This window comes from Acomys russatus, chromosome 21, assembly GCF_903995435.1.
Source record: "Acomys russatus chromosome 21, mAcoRus1.1, whole genome shotgun sequence".
NCBI lineage: Eukaryota > Metazoa > Chordata > Mammalia > Rodentia > Muridae > Acomys > Acomys russatus.
The window spans coordinates 16163321-16181473 of NC_067157.1; the positions used below are offsets into that span (position 1 = coordinate 16163321).

Consider the following 18153-nt stretch of genomic DNA (forward strand, 5'->3'; position numbering starts at 1 on the left):
AGACCAGGCTAATTTTAAAGAGAAAGAATACAAGGGTTATAACCTTAACCAACTCAGGCTATTTGGCAGAATGAGTATGACCACACTCCACAGTGAGCTGTACCACTTAGTATAGTTCATTACTATTTTGTGGCCTACATTGATAAAAAATAAATAAATAAATAAAATAAAATAAAATAAAAAAATAAAAAATAAAAAAAAATAAAAAATAAAAAATAAAAAAAAAAAAAAGAAAGAAAGAATACAAGGGCTGAGAGATGCTTTGGTGATTAAGAGCACTTGGTGCTCTTGTAGAGAACCCAGACCCTGTTCCCAGAACCCAGAAGGCAGCTCTCAATGGTCTCATGACCAGTTCTGAGAGACGCAGCCTTCTTCTTCTGGCCTCTGGGCACCAGGTACTTGTGGTGTAAGCACACGCATACAAACACCTATACTCAAAAAATGAAAATAAGTCTTGGTAGGCCGGCATGGAGGAGATCTCGGTGACGGATGCCCCGGTGCTTTGAGTGTGTAAGGCTCAGGCAGAGCGCTAATGATTTAGAATGGGCTCCTGAGGTTTTGAGTTAAGGTAGATTGGCTTCATGCAAGAGTTTGCAGCCAAGCCTAGTGCATTCCAAATTAAACAAGGAGCGCTGGTTTGGCTTCTAGGAATCATTTTCTGAACAAAAGGTTTGAAATGGCTTGGGCATCTTCCTTTTCTTCCAAAGAAATGGAAATAATGGGATATGAGAAAAACATTTTTTGTGAACAGGGGACATTTTGCGTTGTTTCTGCTACCTTTCATGTCACTTGGCACTCCTGCTTCAGAGTCAGGGGCGTCCAGGAAAGTCTTTCCTTTTGCCTTTTCTATTTAAACACCATCGCCACACTCACCAAGGATTGTATCTCACTGACAGAAGAATAAACTCATGTATTCTGAGAATTTTTTCCCCCCAAAAAAGGTTTCTTTATGTAGCCCTGGTTGTCCTGGAATGTAGTCCAGGCTGGCCTTGAACTCACAGATGTGCCTGCCTATGCCTCCTGAGTGCTGGGACTAAAGGTATGCGCCACCATTGCCCAGTTGAGAACTCTTATAGATTTTTAAGAATCAAAGTTGCGGTCTTAATTGAATGATCAAATTCAAACTGATTGTTATTGCTGATCACTGCCTTTGCGTGGCTCACACTTAGGGAATTTAAGATCTTTTAAAATTATGTATGTGTGCACACGTGCGCACAGACAGGGACCCACATGTGTAGGTGGGAGAGCAACTAGAAGTTATGCAATTTCCTCTTCCACCCTGGGGCCTCCCAAGGCATCTGACTCATCCCGTCAACTGTCAGAGACTTTAATAGTAGCTGGTCCTGTCTCTTCAGCAAGAGACTAGAGTCCCTTGGAGAAGGAAGGGTGGTGGCTGCTACACAGTGCCTGGCCCGTATTACACTTTTTATTCAAACAATGCCTGGTGAAGTAGAGATTGAAGAACTGAGTGCCTGGACTATTGAAGAACATAATCCCACAAGATTTTAGCATCAGTCTTGTTATAAACTAAATGTGCTTCACACTCAAATTCACATGTTGCAGCTGGATGCTCAGTGTGATGGTACTGGGTAACTGGCTTTGGGAAGATGATACAGTCATGAGGGGGGATCAGCTCTCTTGTGTAGAAGTTAGCAGTCTTATACAAGAATCTCCAGACAGGTCCCTTGTCTCTTCTACCATAAGAGTTGACAGTAGAAAGGAACCCATATATAAACCATTGCGACTGGTTCCAAGCTGCTAGTTCCTTTATCTTGAACTTTGCAGCCTCCAGAATCAGGAATAAATAGCTCTTGTTTAAAGTCCATATTTTTTTTTAGAGGGCTGAGTCAACTAAAAGCAAAATTTCTTGTAATGAGTGTTGTTAATCAGCCACAGAGTGGCCTCAGGAAGTGTCTGGAGCGGATTCAAGGCCATCATCAACTCTGAGCCACACTGTATGCCCTGAAACTCCATCTCCATGACAACGTGTGCATGAAAGATGGCTGTTAACAAGAGCACAAGTGGATGCCACAACGCTGTGATGTGTGGCATGTCAGAAACGGACAAGACTGCCCAAGATGCTACACTGCAACCTAAAATAACACACAATCCCTGTAGGATGTTGGAAACTCCGGGTAATCCACCCATTGCTACCAAATGTCAGCAGCTGCCCGGGGAAGTACCTCCGAGGTTCCAGACTTGTGCAATCCCCAAGGCAGGGCCAGCCAGCATCCCAGACTCCTGCAGAACACAGGACAATGAGCCGTGGGTGTGGAGAAGTGGGCCGCTGCACAGCAGGCAGGCTTGGTTGTTCAGCTGGCCTTTCAGCCACACCTGTGTGAGTTCACAATTTTTCCTGAAAAGGCCTGTGGCATGAAGGGTATCTTGTGTAAGTTACCATGTGTTTTCTTTGCAGCTAAATGGCGTTTCTGTGTTGCCCCAGGGTTTAAGGGCCTTATATTCTCTACCTCATGAGAGGATCTTTGGAAACTCACTACTGAGAAGTCATATCTTATTTTTTTTAATTAATTTAGATGCCATGGGAGAAAGTAGGGAATAAAGGAATATTTGATAATTTTGCAAAATAAGACTGTTTTTAAAGATAGTTTATAAGGAGTTCATGCACTGGGCTTATTTTTATAAAAATAGGCTAAAATTCAGAAAATATTTACTCAGTCTGGATTCGTATCCTGATTGCTTTAAGCACCCTGGGTGACAGTGGTAATAACACTAACTTAGTAAGGGCTGGCAAGGTTCAAGGACTGCTACCAACAGCCCCTTATAACAAACAGGAAGGCAGGCTCAGAGACACACAGCCAGCAATGGCTACAGGCCATGGTATGAATCTCAAAATAAGTTCCAGTATTTGAATTTTAAGTATTTGGAATGCACAAAATACCAAACAATAACCATTTAAAATATCTTTGAGCTACATATAGTTTTATGGAAAGTATGAAGTCTTTACTATGCTTTAACCTTTCAATGGTGTAAAACCAAACATTCATCTTTTTTGGACAAAGTAGGTTATATCGTTATTTAAAATGCCTTAAGTGAATTTTCACAATTAGAAACTAACGCGATTATGAGCCATAGCTCAGAACTCCACAACACAGCCTATAGGAAGTAGAAAATGAAATACTGCCAGCTTAAATTAGACTTCTTTTTTTTGCCCCTAGTTCTAGATTGCATTCAAATGGAGACTCACTTTGATCTCTGCAAACATAAGGTGACATCCTGATCTGTCTCCATATCTTAATTTAATATTTATTATTGTATAGATATTGCTCTTAAGTCATACATGTATGTGGTTTTCTCAAGTGGTTGACCTGAATGGAATCATTGTAAAAATGCAATGATTTTAGTTGGCTAATACCATATATAAAAAGCATCTACTTATACCCTATTTAGACAAGGTTTGCCTGGGCTCTTAATGTAAGGTGTGGAGATACAAATAGGCCAGTTATTTTTCACAATCTTTCACAATCAGCACACCATGCAGACAGCCAAACCTCTGTCACTCACTTTTTTTTTGTTGTTGTTGTTAAATACATTAGACAGGAGGAAAAGTAAGGCCCCAATTTTTGTTTGATTGGCTTAGTTTTTCTTTTGTTAGATTTAATTTTTAAAGCTTTTCATTGAAAAATTTCCACTTACTGCAGATATGTTTTGTTTTGTTTTGTTTAATTTCCCAAGGTCTTTCATGGTTCCTTCTTAAGTTTTCTTTTTTTATCTGACACGTAACAGTTGTACATTTGTGTAGGGCACAGTGTGCTGCCACTGTGCGCGTATTCACTGTGTAATGATGACGTCTAGTTGATCGGCATTTCCAGCATCTCTCGCATTTCTTCTTTCTCTGGGCTGGGAGCAGCTGGTTCTCTTTTCTAGCATGTTAGAAATACCCAGTGAGATATTGATATTATTAACCAGAGCCACTGCTGCACTGCGGGCTACTGAAGCTCACCTGCCTATCTAACTGCAGTGCGCATGCGTTAGAGTCCCCCATAAGGTCAGCTTTTCAGCGTCCTCTTACCAGAGCCTGTCTTTGCGAGCCCATCCTGAATCGTTTAACATACTACCCTCCAGGATTGCTGTAAAGAAGAGCGTTTCGTTCTTTTATAATTTTGTGAATCACAGAATGCTGGAATTGAAAGCTTTCCCACTTCAAGGCAGGGCAGGTCTCCAAAAGATTTTTCTGCTTTATTTTTCCACTGCTTATTGAGCTAACTCTAGGTTGAGTTCACAAAATAGTCAAATAAATAGTAGCCAAACATTGAATGATTTTTTCCCCCATTAAATCTAAGGCTCCAATATTTTGCTTCCTAAACATCTGATTCTTGATTAGATGAGGAAGGTCAAATATTAACATCAGCGCCCTCTAGCTCCGCCTGAGAAGAACAAACAAAAACCCTGAACCCCCTTTGTTTTTAACCTTGTGCTACTAGACTCCTCAGAGGATCTCATTTTAACTCTACCAAGACTGTGAGGATGGACAGAGGTGGCACTCTACAGGACGGTCATCCACACCCTTCCAGTATGTGCTGTGTCCAGGGCTGTGGACAGGATGACTCCACTACTGTGGTATGAGAGGACCAGAGAGGAGCTCTGAGCTCTGGAAAGTTCGGAAAATATGTCCCCATTGCCCAAGGAAGGAGAGTAACAATGGTCACAGTGAAAGCTATTGGCCTGTTACTCTTTGGTAAATGGCCGGAGAGCAACGAAAGAAAGCATTGCTAAGGGAACGCAAAGATGGCCCGAGTGGATGCACGGCCTGGGTATCAAAGGGAAGGGTAGTTTGTCAAGCGAAGAACAGCGTGACCCCATCCACAGCAGCAAGGAAGCAGACCGCAAAGTGTGGTGCTGAAGAAGAATGGGAAGTCTAAGCGGCGAACGGCCCTAGAAACCAGGTACTTGGACGAAGTAGAGCATAGATATTAGACTGGGCAGAGCGCCCACGCCAACGCAGGGCATCTGGAAGTTGTCCCCCTGAGAGCTGAAAGCGTGGTCATTTCTGACTGGCAAACAATGCTTTCTCTCTCCTGCCCTATAAATTAAGCAATAGAAGCTGTAGAAGTGACAAATACTAAGACATAGAACATAAATCACTGGTTTAAATCAATACACCTGTGATCTTCACAGAGTTTTTTTAGGTAGTAAAATGCCAGCACCCCTGTATTGTTCCCAATTGTATGTTTCTTCAGGCTACAAGGATGAAAAGTGCTCTTCTGGTTCTCAATCATTGCCTTTGTCTTTCTTTATAGCTTTATTATAATAGACACAGATACACATAATTTCAGAGATAGAATTTACTTTTTAAACTGTTTACAAATCAAATTATACTAGTCGGATGGCGTTAGTCCACACTTTTAGCTCCAGTACTTGAGAGGCAGATGCAGGCAGATCTCTGAGTTTGAAGCCAGACTGATCTACAGAGAGATTTTCAGGAGAGCTAGGGCTACACAGGGAAACCCTGCCTTGAAATCAAAAACAAAAACAAAAACAAACAATCCCCTCAGAAAACAAACAAAAAAAATTATACTAAATAAATTTTGGAGGTTTAATCCTATCATTCAAATCATATCCTATATCTATGTATGTATGTATCTATCATCTATCTATTTATGGGACAGGGTTTCTCTGTATGGCCCTGGCTGTCCTAGTACTCACTTTGTAGCTGAGGCTAATGAGGCTACCCTTGAACTCAGGGATCAACTTGCTTTGCCTCTGAGTGCTGGGATTAAAGGCTCCAACATCACATGTTAAAGATTTATCTTTGTTACTTGTTGCTACGGTAGTGATATTTATTGATTTATGTTGCTACATAGTGCTGACTTGTTTTAAACACTATGTACTTTACAGCTTGTCTGATGTTGGATATTTGTTATTTGATTTCTTCACCAGTTCTTATCCGACCACCATCCCTCTCAAGGCTTTCCTAAGGGCCTTAATAGCAGCCTCCAGCCTCTCACAGTGACAGAGTGGCCAGCTCCACCCCCTACAGAAAAATACACAAGAACAGGCCATAACATCCCACCCTGCAAAGCTCTGCTCCCTCCCCCCAAGAAACCCTATATAAAGCCTATAGAAATCTCAGTTCTTTGCTGGTCTCTCCTATGCGGAGGCAGCCACCCTCCGGTGTCTTTCCCAGTACATCTCTTGTGTGAGGTTTGTTGTGCGCTGTGACTTTGTGGCATTCCTTACCTCCTGATTTCCAGATCTTTCCCCTCAGAGCTGCAGCACTTACATCACCAGTTAGGACTTTAACCAGCTTTATTTACCTGCTGCTGTGAACAACACCACTGTGTAATTTTATACCCTGTATCCTCTTCACATGTGAATAACCACTTCTAACTTACACATGCCCTGTTTGTTTGTTTTTAAAAGAGTTTATTTTAGGTTAACTGAAAACTCAGAGGAAGGTAAGACGTCTCATGTGTTCCCGGTAGCACACGGGTGCATAGCCTCCCATTTCTTTTTCTTTTGTTTTGTTTTTCCAAGACAGGGTTTCTCTATGGAACAGGTCTGGTTGTTCTGGAACTCACTCTGTAGACCAGGCTGGCCTCAAACTCAGAGACCCACCTGCCTCTGCCTATTGAGTGCTGGGATTGAAGGCAGGCCTCCCCATTTCTAAGAGCACCTTCCAGAAAGGGACATTTGTTCCAAGGGTTTGGATAAATGTGTCATGGCCTATATGTACCCTGGACATATCATCCAGAATTTTTATTTCTTTTTCATTATTTCCTATTGCCTTTCTTCTTTTTGTTTTTTTCTCTCTCTCTCTCTCTCTCTCTCTCTCTCTCTCTCTCTCTCTCTCTCTCTCTGGTGCTAGAGCTTGAACCCCGGGTGCATGCACACTAAACATCCAGTCTACCACTGACCTTCAGGTCCAGCTTCTCTCACCAAGAATGGACCTCTAGGTTTCTTTCTGTACTCTGTGTACTCAACTCTCCTCCTAATCCTCATCACTCACTCATCGCCTTACTGTCTCCAGAGATTTGTTTTTTCCAGAGGTCATAGAACTGTACCAGCCAGTGAGCAACCTGTCCAGAGAGTGCTTTGGAGTTTTATCATCTTTTATATCTTTTGGGGGGAAGGAAGTTTCCTGACAGGGCTTCTCTGTGTAGCCCTGGCTCTCCTGGAACTCTCTCTGTAGACCAGGCTGGCCTCTGCCTCTGCCTCCCAATTGTTGGGATTAAAGGCATGCACCATCACTTCCTGGCTTGTGTCTTTTATATTTTGACAGCATTATTTTAGAGATGTGTAATATTCCATTGTCTGCATGTACGCTGTTGGTCTGTTTACTGAAGAACAGCTTGGTCATTTGTGGAAGTATCACAAAAGCTGCTATAAACATATGTGTGCAGGTTTTCAGCTGGAGACATGTTCTTGCCTACCAAGAGTCATAAATACTGGATAATAAGGGAAGAGTACTCCTATTGTCTTAGCAAGGGTTTTTACTGTTGTGAAGAGACACCACGATCATGGCAGCTCTTATAAAGGCAAATATTTAACTGCAGGCTGGCTTACAGAGGTTTAGTGCACTGTTATCATGGCTGGGAATACAACAACATGCAGGCAGGCATAGGTTTGCAAAAGGAGCTGAGAGTTCTACATCTGGATCTGTAGGCATCAGGCAGACAGTCACACTGGGCCTAGCTTGAGTATCTTAAGCCTCAAAGCCTGCCCCAAGTGACACACTTTTTCCAACAAGGCCACACATTCTAATAGTGCCGTTCCCTATGGGCCTAGGGACATTTTTATTCAAACCATCACACCAATTTTGTAAGAAAATGCCAAGAAAGTCTCCTGAAGCAATCGTGCCATTTTTCAACCCTGACAGCAGTAACTCACAGTTGTTTCTCAAACAGTTAATGTTGCTGAAAGTAGGTGTTGTGAGCTGCAATAGGGTGAGGTGATGAGGGTCAGGTCCATATTTATCCTGGGACAGAATGAAATTGCCTAGAAAACTGAATGGTACCCACCACCACCTCAAGTTTTCTAATTGAAAGCCTAATATTTTTAACATTAAAATGAAAGAGACAGACAGCCAGACAGTGGTAACACAGGCCTTTAATCCCAGCACACAAGGAGGCAGAAGTAGGAGAATCTTTGTGAATTCGAGGCCTGCCTGGTCAACAGCTTAAGTTCCAGAACAGCCAGAGCTACACAGAGAAACCCTATCTTAAAACGAAACAAAAATCTAAAAAAGAAATAAGTTTGGGGGTAAAATCTTATGAGTATTGTTGAAAGAGTAAGGTGGCTGCTGGATGTGGAAGAGGAGATACCTGCTAAGCAACTGGAAATGCCTGTGCAGAGTTTTGGAGGGGGAAGGAGTGAGGAGACAGATTTGGGGCATATTAACCATGGTAAAGAACACTGACAAGGTACAGTATAGTTCAACATTTACCATGTGCTGGAACTTTTATAAGTATGCTACATAGTAGCAGGGCATGGTGACCCACGCCTTTAGCCCCAGCACTCAGGAGACAGAGGTAAGGTAGGTTGCTATGAGTTCGAGGCCAGCCTGGTCTACAAAAGTGAGTCCAGGACAGCCAGGACTGTTACACAGAGAAACTCTGCCTCGTAAACCCAAAAATCAAACCAACCCAAGTATGTTGCATATGTCAACTCATTTATAGTCTCCGAAACCCAATGGGCCAAGTAAATGCATTTTCTTTTTTTTTTTTTTTTTTTTTTTGTTTGTTTGTTTTTAAAGATTTATTTATTTATTATTATGTATATAGTGCTCTGCTTGCATGTACTCCTGCAAGCCAGAAGAGGGCACCATATCACATTACAGATGGTTGTGAGCCACCATGTGGTTGCTGGGAATTGAACTCAGGACCTTTGGAAGAGCAGGCGGCGCTCTTAACCACTGAGCCATCTCTCCAGCCCCGTAAATGCATTTTCATCTTATAGGTGAGAGAACAGAGGCATGGGAAGATTCCCTTGCTTGCCCAAGTTTGGTGGCATCAAGAAGAAATTAATCAGGTAAGGATGGAGCTTCAGTGGGTAGCAGTATTAATGGTAGGAGGAGGCACAGCTTGGGAAGAAGACCTGGGTGAACAGTTAGGAGCCAGAAGAGAGACATAGTAGCCAAATTTGGATTAGCCGAATAAGGAAAGTACTGCAGGTGTGTGTGTGTGTGTGTGTGTGTGTGTGTGTGTGTGTGTGTGTCACACGAGACCAAAGTAGAGTCTGGCTTAGAGTGTGGCTGTGAACAAAACCTCTTCTGCTTCAGCTCACTGATTCTAAGAAAGGAAGTAAAACCTATTTTTAAAAATATCTAAAAACAAAGTACAAAAGTTAGTTACTGCTCTTTGGTCACTTTCTAGAACTCAAGTTAAAATGAGCATCCTTCTGTGGAGAGTTGAGTTATGTGTAGTTATGGGAAGGTGGTAGGAAAACAAGGGAACCAGCAGGGAAGACACTTGTGATGAGTAAACAAAACAGAAGCAATCACAGAAGCTCACAAGAGGAAGTCACGGGAGATGCCTAGTTCTGGCCATGCCTAAAGCTTCACCAACCCCCACTGGTGACTGATGAAGGGGAGTGGGTGTGGGTTTCCAGGTAGCTATTCACCCGCACCTGGGACCTTCCTTCCCCAGGGCTCTGCCTTCTGAATGCATCCCCATTTCTCTGTGGGTAGGCAGTCTACTGTTTGTCACAATTGTTAACATTGCAAGGTGTCCTCAGCTCTGAGCTAAGTGGCATGCTCAGACAGGCATGACCTCAGCCAAAGGGCTTGAGTGTGAGCTGAAGAAAACAGGTGTAGTTCTGACTGCAAAAAGAGAAGAGAAACTCTAAGTAGTCTGCCTTTTGTCATTTGCCCACTAATTATTCCCACAAACATTTATTGGCCATCTACAGAATTCTAGGTGCTGTTATAGTTGGCTTTGACTTAACAAGTTAAGTCAAATCTGACCTTCATCCTCATGGAATTTATAATCTAGTTGGAGAGATAAACAAACAAACAAACAAACAAAAATAGAAGGCATCAAATTAACTACCACAAAGCTGTCACCTGTAATAAGAAAAGTAAGGTGTAGCTGAATAAAGAACATGCGTATCAGAGTCTCAGAAAGGTCATGGGAGGTGCTGCTGAAACACATGCCATGAAGTCACGAGCATGGACCATATTTCCCCTGTCCCTTGCAGTTAGCGGGAGCCTTGAGATTCCTTCCTGCCAGCTGTTGGTGTCTGAGCAGGGCACTTCCCTAATAGAAACCTTTAATAAATAGTTGGCATAATGTGGAAGCCAGCGAAAGACTGCGTAGACATTGATCAGAGAGGTTAGAGAGATGACCATCATGTTATCAGGTGATTTATGAAGCTAATTCTTGTTCTGAAAGATTCTGTGACTAAGGGAAAACGTGGCTTTCAAGGGGGGAGAGAGTGGACGCAGCATTCCTGATGTGTCCTTGCTGATATCAGTTAGGTGTTAGCAAGGTGGCGTAAGCTCAAAGGGTAAACAAGAAAGGAACAGAGCTATTTCAGGAGGAAAAAGCCATTTCTACTCAGCTCATGTCCCAGAAGGAAAAAGTTCTTCTTACTCAGCTGACATCCCAGAAGGAAAACAAGCCCCTTTGCCTTTACCAAGCAGTCTTAAATACCCTTCAACTTAATGTCCCTCCTTTCTGCTTAATCTCTGTCAGCTGGTGCCTTGCTTCATCTCCTGACCTAGGGATAACTTTATTTAATCTGGTTCACAGAAAGTTCTTGGATAAAAGGTGTTTGCTAGAGCTGAGCCACACCACAAACCCCCTGTTTGCAATAAACAAGAAGTTCTTGGATTAAAGACACATGCTAGGACTTGGCCACACCCCAAGACACAGATCTTCCCAGTACACAATCTTGGGGTTCACAGTGTGATCAAATATCCTGCAAACATGTGACACTGGGGATAAAAATTAAAGGATGAGGAAAAAGCAATGGAGAGAAAATTCCAGGCAGAGGAAGCTTTGGCTCCAAAGCCACTGAGGCAGAAAAGGATTCACTGTGCTGTTGTTGATGTCTTAGAGGTTGAAAGTAGAGCGAATACCAGAGCTATGGATGATAGGGAGACACTGGACAAACCATACACAACTAAAGCTGGAACGATGGAATTAAAAATATCCAGAATGGTCAGTCAATTGACAAAGAACATGGCTAAAGTGTTGTCTAGTGGCTCAGGGATGGGAAGTTAGAGGGTAAGCTGGAGAGAGGCAGGAAATGAGGATGAAGACTAAATGTCATTGAACTTCTCTTTCATGGGATGAAAATGTTCTAGGTCAATGGTGGGGGGCAGTTTTGAGAACATAGTGAAATGTTGCAGGGCACACTGTGAATGAATGAATTATATAATAAAGGAAGTATATGTTTCCATCTCAATCAGGCTCTTTTTAATTCCTCAGATATGTTCCTATTTTCATAGCTAAGGAAAAAAAAACATGAACACATGTACTCTATGCATAAAGACATTCTCTTTAATGTTAAGAGTTTCCTAGCAAACGCAGTCTAAGTCATGCACAGGAGTGCCCCTAGCTGTCTCCTGAGGGCGGTGCGGATGGCCGTGAGAAGCAGCTTGCTGCAAATGCACTTGCAAACAGCTTTCAGACTCACAGCTCTGTGTTTTCGTTCAAGTTTCTCTTGCTTCCTTTCTCCAGAAATGGTCTGTGGTGATTTGAAACCCACTTCTGACATTGCTCGTGATAGACGAGAAACAAAATACACAAAGAAAACCGAACACAACCATCGGCTTTGTGGTGTGTAAACATGAGAATCTTCGGCTTATTGCTGAGAAAACTGTACAAATCATAGATTCTCCAAAAAAATCATTTAAGCATCGCTATTTTATGCGAGTCTGCTCCCGCTGAGAGCTTAATTTCTGAGCAGTGTTCTCTGGAATACAGCTGGGTATAAAGGCTGGATTACACTCAAAATTCCCCGAACTAAAAGCACTCACAGAGCCAAGTGTGGTCGAGGCAGACAGCAGGGGCTGGGAGAAACGTCAGGCTGCCAGGCAGCCTCCAAGGCTGCAGAAACTTGTGGATACAGCATGAATCCGAGTCCTCGGGAGACTGTGATTTTTGAGGCCAGAAGAAGTAAGCCCGTTGCGGGGGTGGGGGAATTTAGAGACACAAGCTGACCCAGCACTATGCTGCGGAACTCAGGCTGTGGGGAATTTCCGGGCAGTTCCAAGTGACAGATTCTGGTTTACAAAGCGCTAAACCTGACCTTCTGCCTGTAACCTTGTCCTCATGATGCACCACCTTGCTTGTCACCTTTAACACTCCCACTGTTCTGGTTCTCTTTACAACTAGCCTTTGTCATTTCGTGCATATTAATTACCATCTGCTCACTGGATTCACACAATACTCTGTTTTCTCCCTCGGTATATCCTACCTCATTTTCTGTGATCTTTCTGCTTAGCTACTGGGGATGGCATGAGACCCTTCTTTTTTTTATCTTGTTGCATATAACAGTATCAGGCATTTCCTATAGGAGCTCAGCATAGCTGGTATGCGTATGAAACATTTTTGTTTTGCTTTATTTGCTTTGTTTGTTTGTTTGTTTTTTCAAGACAGGGTTTCTCTGTGTAGGCTTGGCTGTCCTGGGATCAATTTGTAGATCAGGCTGGCCTTGAACGCACAGAGAGCCACTTGCCTGTGCCTCCCCAAGTGCTAGGGTTACAGGTGTGCGCCACCGCACGCAGTTGAGTCTTAACGAATGACTGACTGAAGAGACTAATTAATAAACTGGTTAACGGGCAACTTAGTTTAGTTGGAGAAAGAAGCTGACAGTTTATGTGAAAAATAAAAATTGAAATGATGTATTTGATTAAAAGGAGCCAGAGAGTAGAAGGTTGTCTGCCACCTCCACTAAAGTTAAATGAATAAAAGAAATGAAAACAATAGAGCTGAGGTAGAAAGGGAGGCTGCTCTGGTTAGCTTTGAGCTTTGGCGGAGGATAAAGTATTATAGAGTGGTGGGAAACCTCATGTTTGGCCATTTTAGAAAGTATTCAGGAAAGGACTAGCCCTCCTTGGCAGAGATATATGGTTGGGAGGGAATCTTGTCTGATTTCAGAAGCTATGTTGGGTTTGCCTTAGTTTTTACCTGGATGGCAAAAATGTAAGAATAAATAAGCCTTAATCACCAGGCTGGAAAATATGCACTTTCATTAGGTTTTAGTTAAGAACACAAGGGTTGTGAACACAGAGATGTTTTTTTCTTGATGGAATGTGGAAATTGTGGATGAGGAAGAAAACATGTGGAATGAAGATGAAGAGCCATTACCGAGCAATGAGAAGGAAATTAGCCGAGACACGTGGGGAGGGAGAGGTTAGGAAGACAGGACAGCAGAGACAACAGTCACGGCTTAATCAATTGTCCTCAAACAGGCAGAGGGTCTAGCCCTAGAGAGGCTACAGGATGGTAAAAACCCTGACCTGGGCTTGGCTTCTTGTCATGGCACTCTTGATTTTCTGTGCTAGGTACTACGGCAGTCACTGGTGTGTATAGCTAGGAAGGCAAGTGGACTAAGAAAAGAAAAGTTCCCTTTGTAGCATAAGCTGTTTATACTTATTAAGTGAAACAAAGCTAGCCTAGTTGACGGGCACCAAGAGCAGCCGATTTATTGTGATCTGTCCACTCAGACTCTACGTGTATGCCCTTCTTGTGGTCAGCTAAGGGTCATGTGAACTACTTAGGGTAGTTCATGGTGATCATATGCCTGTGCGTATTCCTTGGTCTAAAACTGACCACACATAGAGCCTTGGATAATACACAGTGAAGTTGGCTGTTGTTGTATGCTCTTAGGGATGTAGGGTAAGTTATAACCTGTCAGACTGAATCACTCTTTTAGTCTCAAGAACCAAATGCAGTTTTCTCATATGCTGCTCAACTTATCACAGGCATTATGAGTTGGCCGCTACTAACCTTAGAGAGTGGTGGTAACACAGAAATGGAACACCCCAGTTCAAAGCTACTGTTCTTTCTAGTATCCCCACTGCATCCGGGAGCCGGGAAATGGTAGGGTTTTCAGTGTTACAGCCTTGCTTACAGTTTATATCAGAAGAACTGCCATGAGAAAAGTAAAGACCGGAGACATATTAGATGTGTGTGGCTTCAGGTTTAAAAGTCTTTGGTTTAACTAGAGTTCTTGTCCTTGCTATTTTGTTTTGTTTTGAAACAGGCTCTCACTGTATAGTCGTGGCTGCCCTGGAACCCCAGATATAGACCAGGCTAGCTTTGAACTCACAGAGATCCACTGCCTCTGCCTCCCCCCAGTGCCGGGATTAAAGGCATGTGCCACCAAACCCAGCCTTTCAGACAGTGCTTTTTGAGTATCCATATACCCTTATCTGTGCTGACCAACCTGGTAGTCATGAAGTAATAATTTGATATTCCTCAGGTTACAGACAGTGTTATGGTATACCTGTGAAAATACCCATTCCACTAACAGGTAACTTTGCCGTACATTCAGCCTTTGGGAAGGAGAGAGAGAGAGAGAGAGAGAGAGAGAGAGAGAGAGAGAGAGAGAGAGAGAGAGAGAGAGAGAGAGAGAAGAGAATGAACTAACTACTACTAACTTGGCCTCCATCCTGAGGGGTAGAGGCATCATGCAGAGAACTAGACTTGACATCACTTTCAGTTTTTCTGTGGTTTAGCTTACAAACGGAAAATGAAAAAGTGTGCCCCTGTTTCCTGTAAATGTGAATTTTGTAATTGGGAGTTGGCTTAGGAAATAGGGTTGTTGCAATGGAGGGCGGGGGGATTCAGTAGTTTCCCTGGTTTAATCAACTGGCTACATTGTAAGAGGTCCCGCTGGTTTGGAGGAAAGCAAAGGAACAGAACACGAGTTCTCTTTTGGTAGCGTTTCAGAATTGCGGGAGCAATGTGACTGGTGCCTCAGACTTCTGCTCTGTCTTTTGCAGCTTAGATCCAGGAAGGCTGGCTAGGGGGCTGAGAGGGGAAATGAAGAATGGACAGGCACACAGACGACATCGCCGTAGGCCAGTAGTCACAGCCTGTTAACTTCCAGGAGGAAGCTTAAGTTGCTAGCCTTGCGGGTATCGATCCATCGTCTATAAACACCCAGACCCTCAGACTCGGACACCCAAGGAAAGCATTGCCTTTACGCTTGAGCCTGACCCATATGGGTATAATAGCTTTGCAAATTTACCATAGACCAATTGATCTCGCAGGATGCCCATATCAAGATAACACAGTCACTCAGATGTTCTCTCACTCAGGGCTTCCTCTGCTCCCTATAGCCCTGGGATGTGGAGTGGGTCCAGGGATCTCAAGGTTCTTAACGGGCATATTTGTGGGCCTATGCCAGAGCTAGTTTCGTAGAAAAAAGAAAGCGAAACCCAGAAAGGACTGAGAAGCCCTCTTCCCTTTTCTAACTTTGTTTCAGAGCAGAGTGTAAAGTTCACTCAAACTTCGTGACAAGCAGAGCAGAGCTAGCGGGGTGCCCAGGGTGAGCAGAACCCATGGAGAAGTTCAGGACATTGCTGGACCTGCAGAGTAAGCACCGCAGCGCCCTAGGCTACGGTCTGGTGACCCTGCTGACTGCGGGTGGGGAGAAGATTTTCTCTGAGGTAGTGTTCCAGTGTCCATGCAGCGCCACCTGGAACATGCCCTATGGCCTGGTGTTCCTGCTGGTGCCAGCGCTCGCACTCTTCCTTCTGGGTTACGCACTGAGCGCGCGCACCTGGCGCCTGCTCACCGGCTGCTGCTCCAGGAACTCGAGGGCGCGTTGCAACGTGGGGTTGCGCGGCGCGTTCGTGTGCGCGCAGCTCAGCGCTGCGGCCGCGCTGGCGCCCCTCACCTGGGTGGCGGTGGCGCTGCTCGGAGGCTCCTTCTACCAATGCGCTGTCAGCGGGAGCACGCGCTTGGCTCCACACCTGTGTAAGGACCGGGACCCCAGCTGCATCGCCAAGCTGCCACAGGTTCCCTGTAACAAGCAGGAGGCGTGGATGCAGGAGATCCTGAGTCAGCTCAAGGCTCAGTCTCAGGTCAGGCTCTGGGCGTGATGTGGAGGTGCAGAGGGGTGAGGAAGATGTCGGTAGCTTTTCTCTGGACCAAGGACAGTGAATATTTAAATAGCAGGGGAACAAGGAGGTACTGGTCCACTAGCTGGCTATTTAGGAGCCAGAAGTACCTCGAAATTTGTGGACAAATGGATTGAGCTAGAAATGATCATAATGAGTGAGTTAACCCAGAAGCAGAAAGACTCAAATGGTATGTACTCACTTATATCTGCATACTAGCCCAAGGGGCATGTCCCACGAAAGCCTTCACTTACCAGGAAACTGGGACAGAGTGGAGGACATCCTATTGGGACTTTAGATGAGAGAAGCATGGGAGAATTATACATTATTCTTTAGCGTTCACTTCCACTGTGTAGCAAGTCCTTAGGCCAGAACTCCTCTTGCCAGGCTCATATCCACTCCTCCACACTAAAGAAGGTCTGGGCCTCTTTACAATGGATGGCCCTTTCTTTGGCTCCATAGAAAGCCCACATTTTCAGTTCCAGGGAGTGATGTGTGAGCTCTTTCTTGTGCACTTGACTTGACTTGGACTTCTGTTGACTTTCAAGACAGCAGTTGTATATGTTGTACTCAGGGTGGGGGTGGGGTGAATTGTTACAAACACTTCTTATTCTAAAGGTTTAAGAAAAGACTTACTAGCCAGGCGTGGCGCACACCTTTAATTCCAGCACTCGGGAGGCAGAGGCAGGCGCGAATTGCTGTGAGTTCGAGGCCAGCCTGGTCTACAAAGGGAGTGCAGGACGGCCAAGGTTACATAGAGAAACCCTGTCTCAAAAAACAAACAAAAAAGAAAGAAAGAATGAAAGAAAGAAAGAAAGAAAGAAAGAAAGGAAAAGAAAAAGAAAAAAGAAAAGACTTATTGACTATCGAAGCTGGTAAATAGTTTAGATTTTATCTCAGGCTTTTACGTTATTCTAATGTCAAAAGTCACTAAGTTGCTGTCCTCTTGTGAATCCTGTAGGTGCTGGGTTGGATTCTGATAGCAGCTGTCATCATCTTACTTCTGGCTTTTAAGTCTGTCATTCGATGCCTCTCTCCGGTCAGTTATATGCAGTTAAAATTCTGGGAAATCTATTTGGAAAAGGAGAAGCAGATCCTCCAAAGTCAAGCTACGGAGCACGCGACCCAGCTGGCAAGAGAGAATATCAGATGTTTCTTTGAGGGCACGAAGCCAAATGAATGCAACACCCCAAGCAATAAAGACTGGCAGCAAATCTCATCCCTGTACACTTTCAATCCCAAGAGCCAGTTCTACAGCATGCTGCACAAGTACATCAACAGAAAAGAGATGAGTGGCAGTGTCCGTTCTGTGGACGGGGATACAGTGGTCCCTGTCCTTAGTTTTGTAGATGCTTCTTGCGTACATGACACTCATGGGGTGTGATGTTGCAAGTGAGCAGAAAAAAAAAAAATCGAATTGTTGCTTCATATAAAAAAATAAGCACTGGTATGTTTTATGGATGCTTACGTTCTTCCAAATTGTGAGGCTTTTGGAGCTGAAACTGTAACATAAGTTTAACCTTTTTATTACATTAATTGCTAACTGAACAAAACTAGGGGGAAATAATTTACTGGAAATGAAGAAGTTTTCTATCTCAGTTCTAGGTTTGTATCAAATAAAGAGACATTAATATAAAGCAGTTGAATTTATATTGAACTTCAGATCACTCTGTTGGGTTATCCGGTGTTAACTTCAAGGTTTTTTTGCTTGCCAAAAATGTAGTATTAACAATATAACATTTACAACATTGCAGTCGGTCTGTTCTTTGCTATAGTGGCAAGCACACTGTGCTTCTAGCCAGGCCTACTATGATTGCGCAAATACTGTGTATGACATTCTATGACTCTCATTTGGTTTCTGTATGGAAATTAATCATGAAAAGAAAAAGTGCAGGCAATGATGGTCTTAGTTTTTAAGGTCAAAGGCTGGGTATGGTAGCACTCAGGAGGCAGAGGTAAGTAGCTCTCTGTGAATTTGAGCCCCATCCCCCCCGACCCCACCTGCACCAGCGATCCAAGTTCCAGCAAGAGCTATGGAGTGGGACCCTGTCTCACGCAGAACAAAATAAGACAAACAAAAAAGATCTGTTTTTAAGTCAGAGGAAACTTTCAGAAAA

General features: G+C 43.6%; 1 protein-coding gene and 1 non-coding gene across 2 annotated transcripts; both read left to right on the plus strand.

Annotated features, from left to right (window-relative positions):
- Positions 1-141, plus strand: LOC127205460 (small nucleolar RNA SNORA4). Its single transcript, XR_007832667.1, has one exon. It is a non-coding gene; the product is annotated as a small nucleolar RNA SNORA4 (small nucleolar RNA).
- Positions 142-15396: 15255 nt separating this feature from the next.
- On the plus strand, positions 15397-17444 carry Calhm6 (calcium homeostasis modulator family member 6). Its single transcript, XM_051164453.1, has 2 exons — positions 15397-16000; positions 16998-17444. Exons 1-2 carry the CDS (start codon positions 15476-15478, stop codon positions 17418-17420), a joined length of 948 nt encoding a protein of 315 aa, XP_051020410.1. The 5' UTR covers positions 15397-15475; the 3' UTR covers positions 17421-17444.
- The last annotated feature ends 709 nt before the right edge of the window (positions 17445-18153 follow it).

Excerpts from the sequence above, each read along its gene's own strand:
- Calhm6 (XM_051164453.1), top strand. The coding sequence starts at position 15,476 with ATGGAGAAGTTCAGGACATTGCTGGACCTGCAGAGTAAGCACCGCAGC. Across the intron at positions 16,001-16,997 it reads AGCTCAAGGCTCAGTCTCAG|GTGCTGGGTTGGATTCTGAT; the intron begins GTCAGGCTCTGG and ends TGAATCCTGTAG.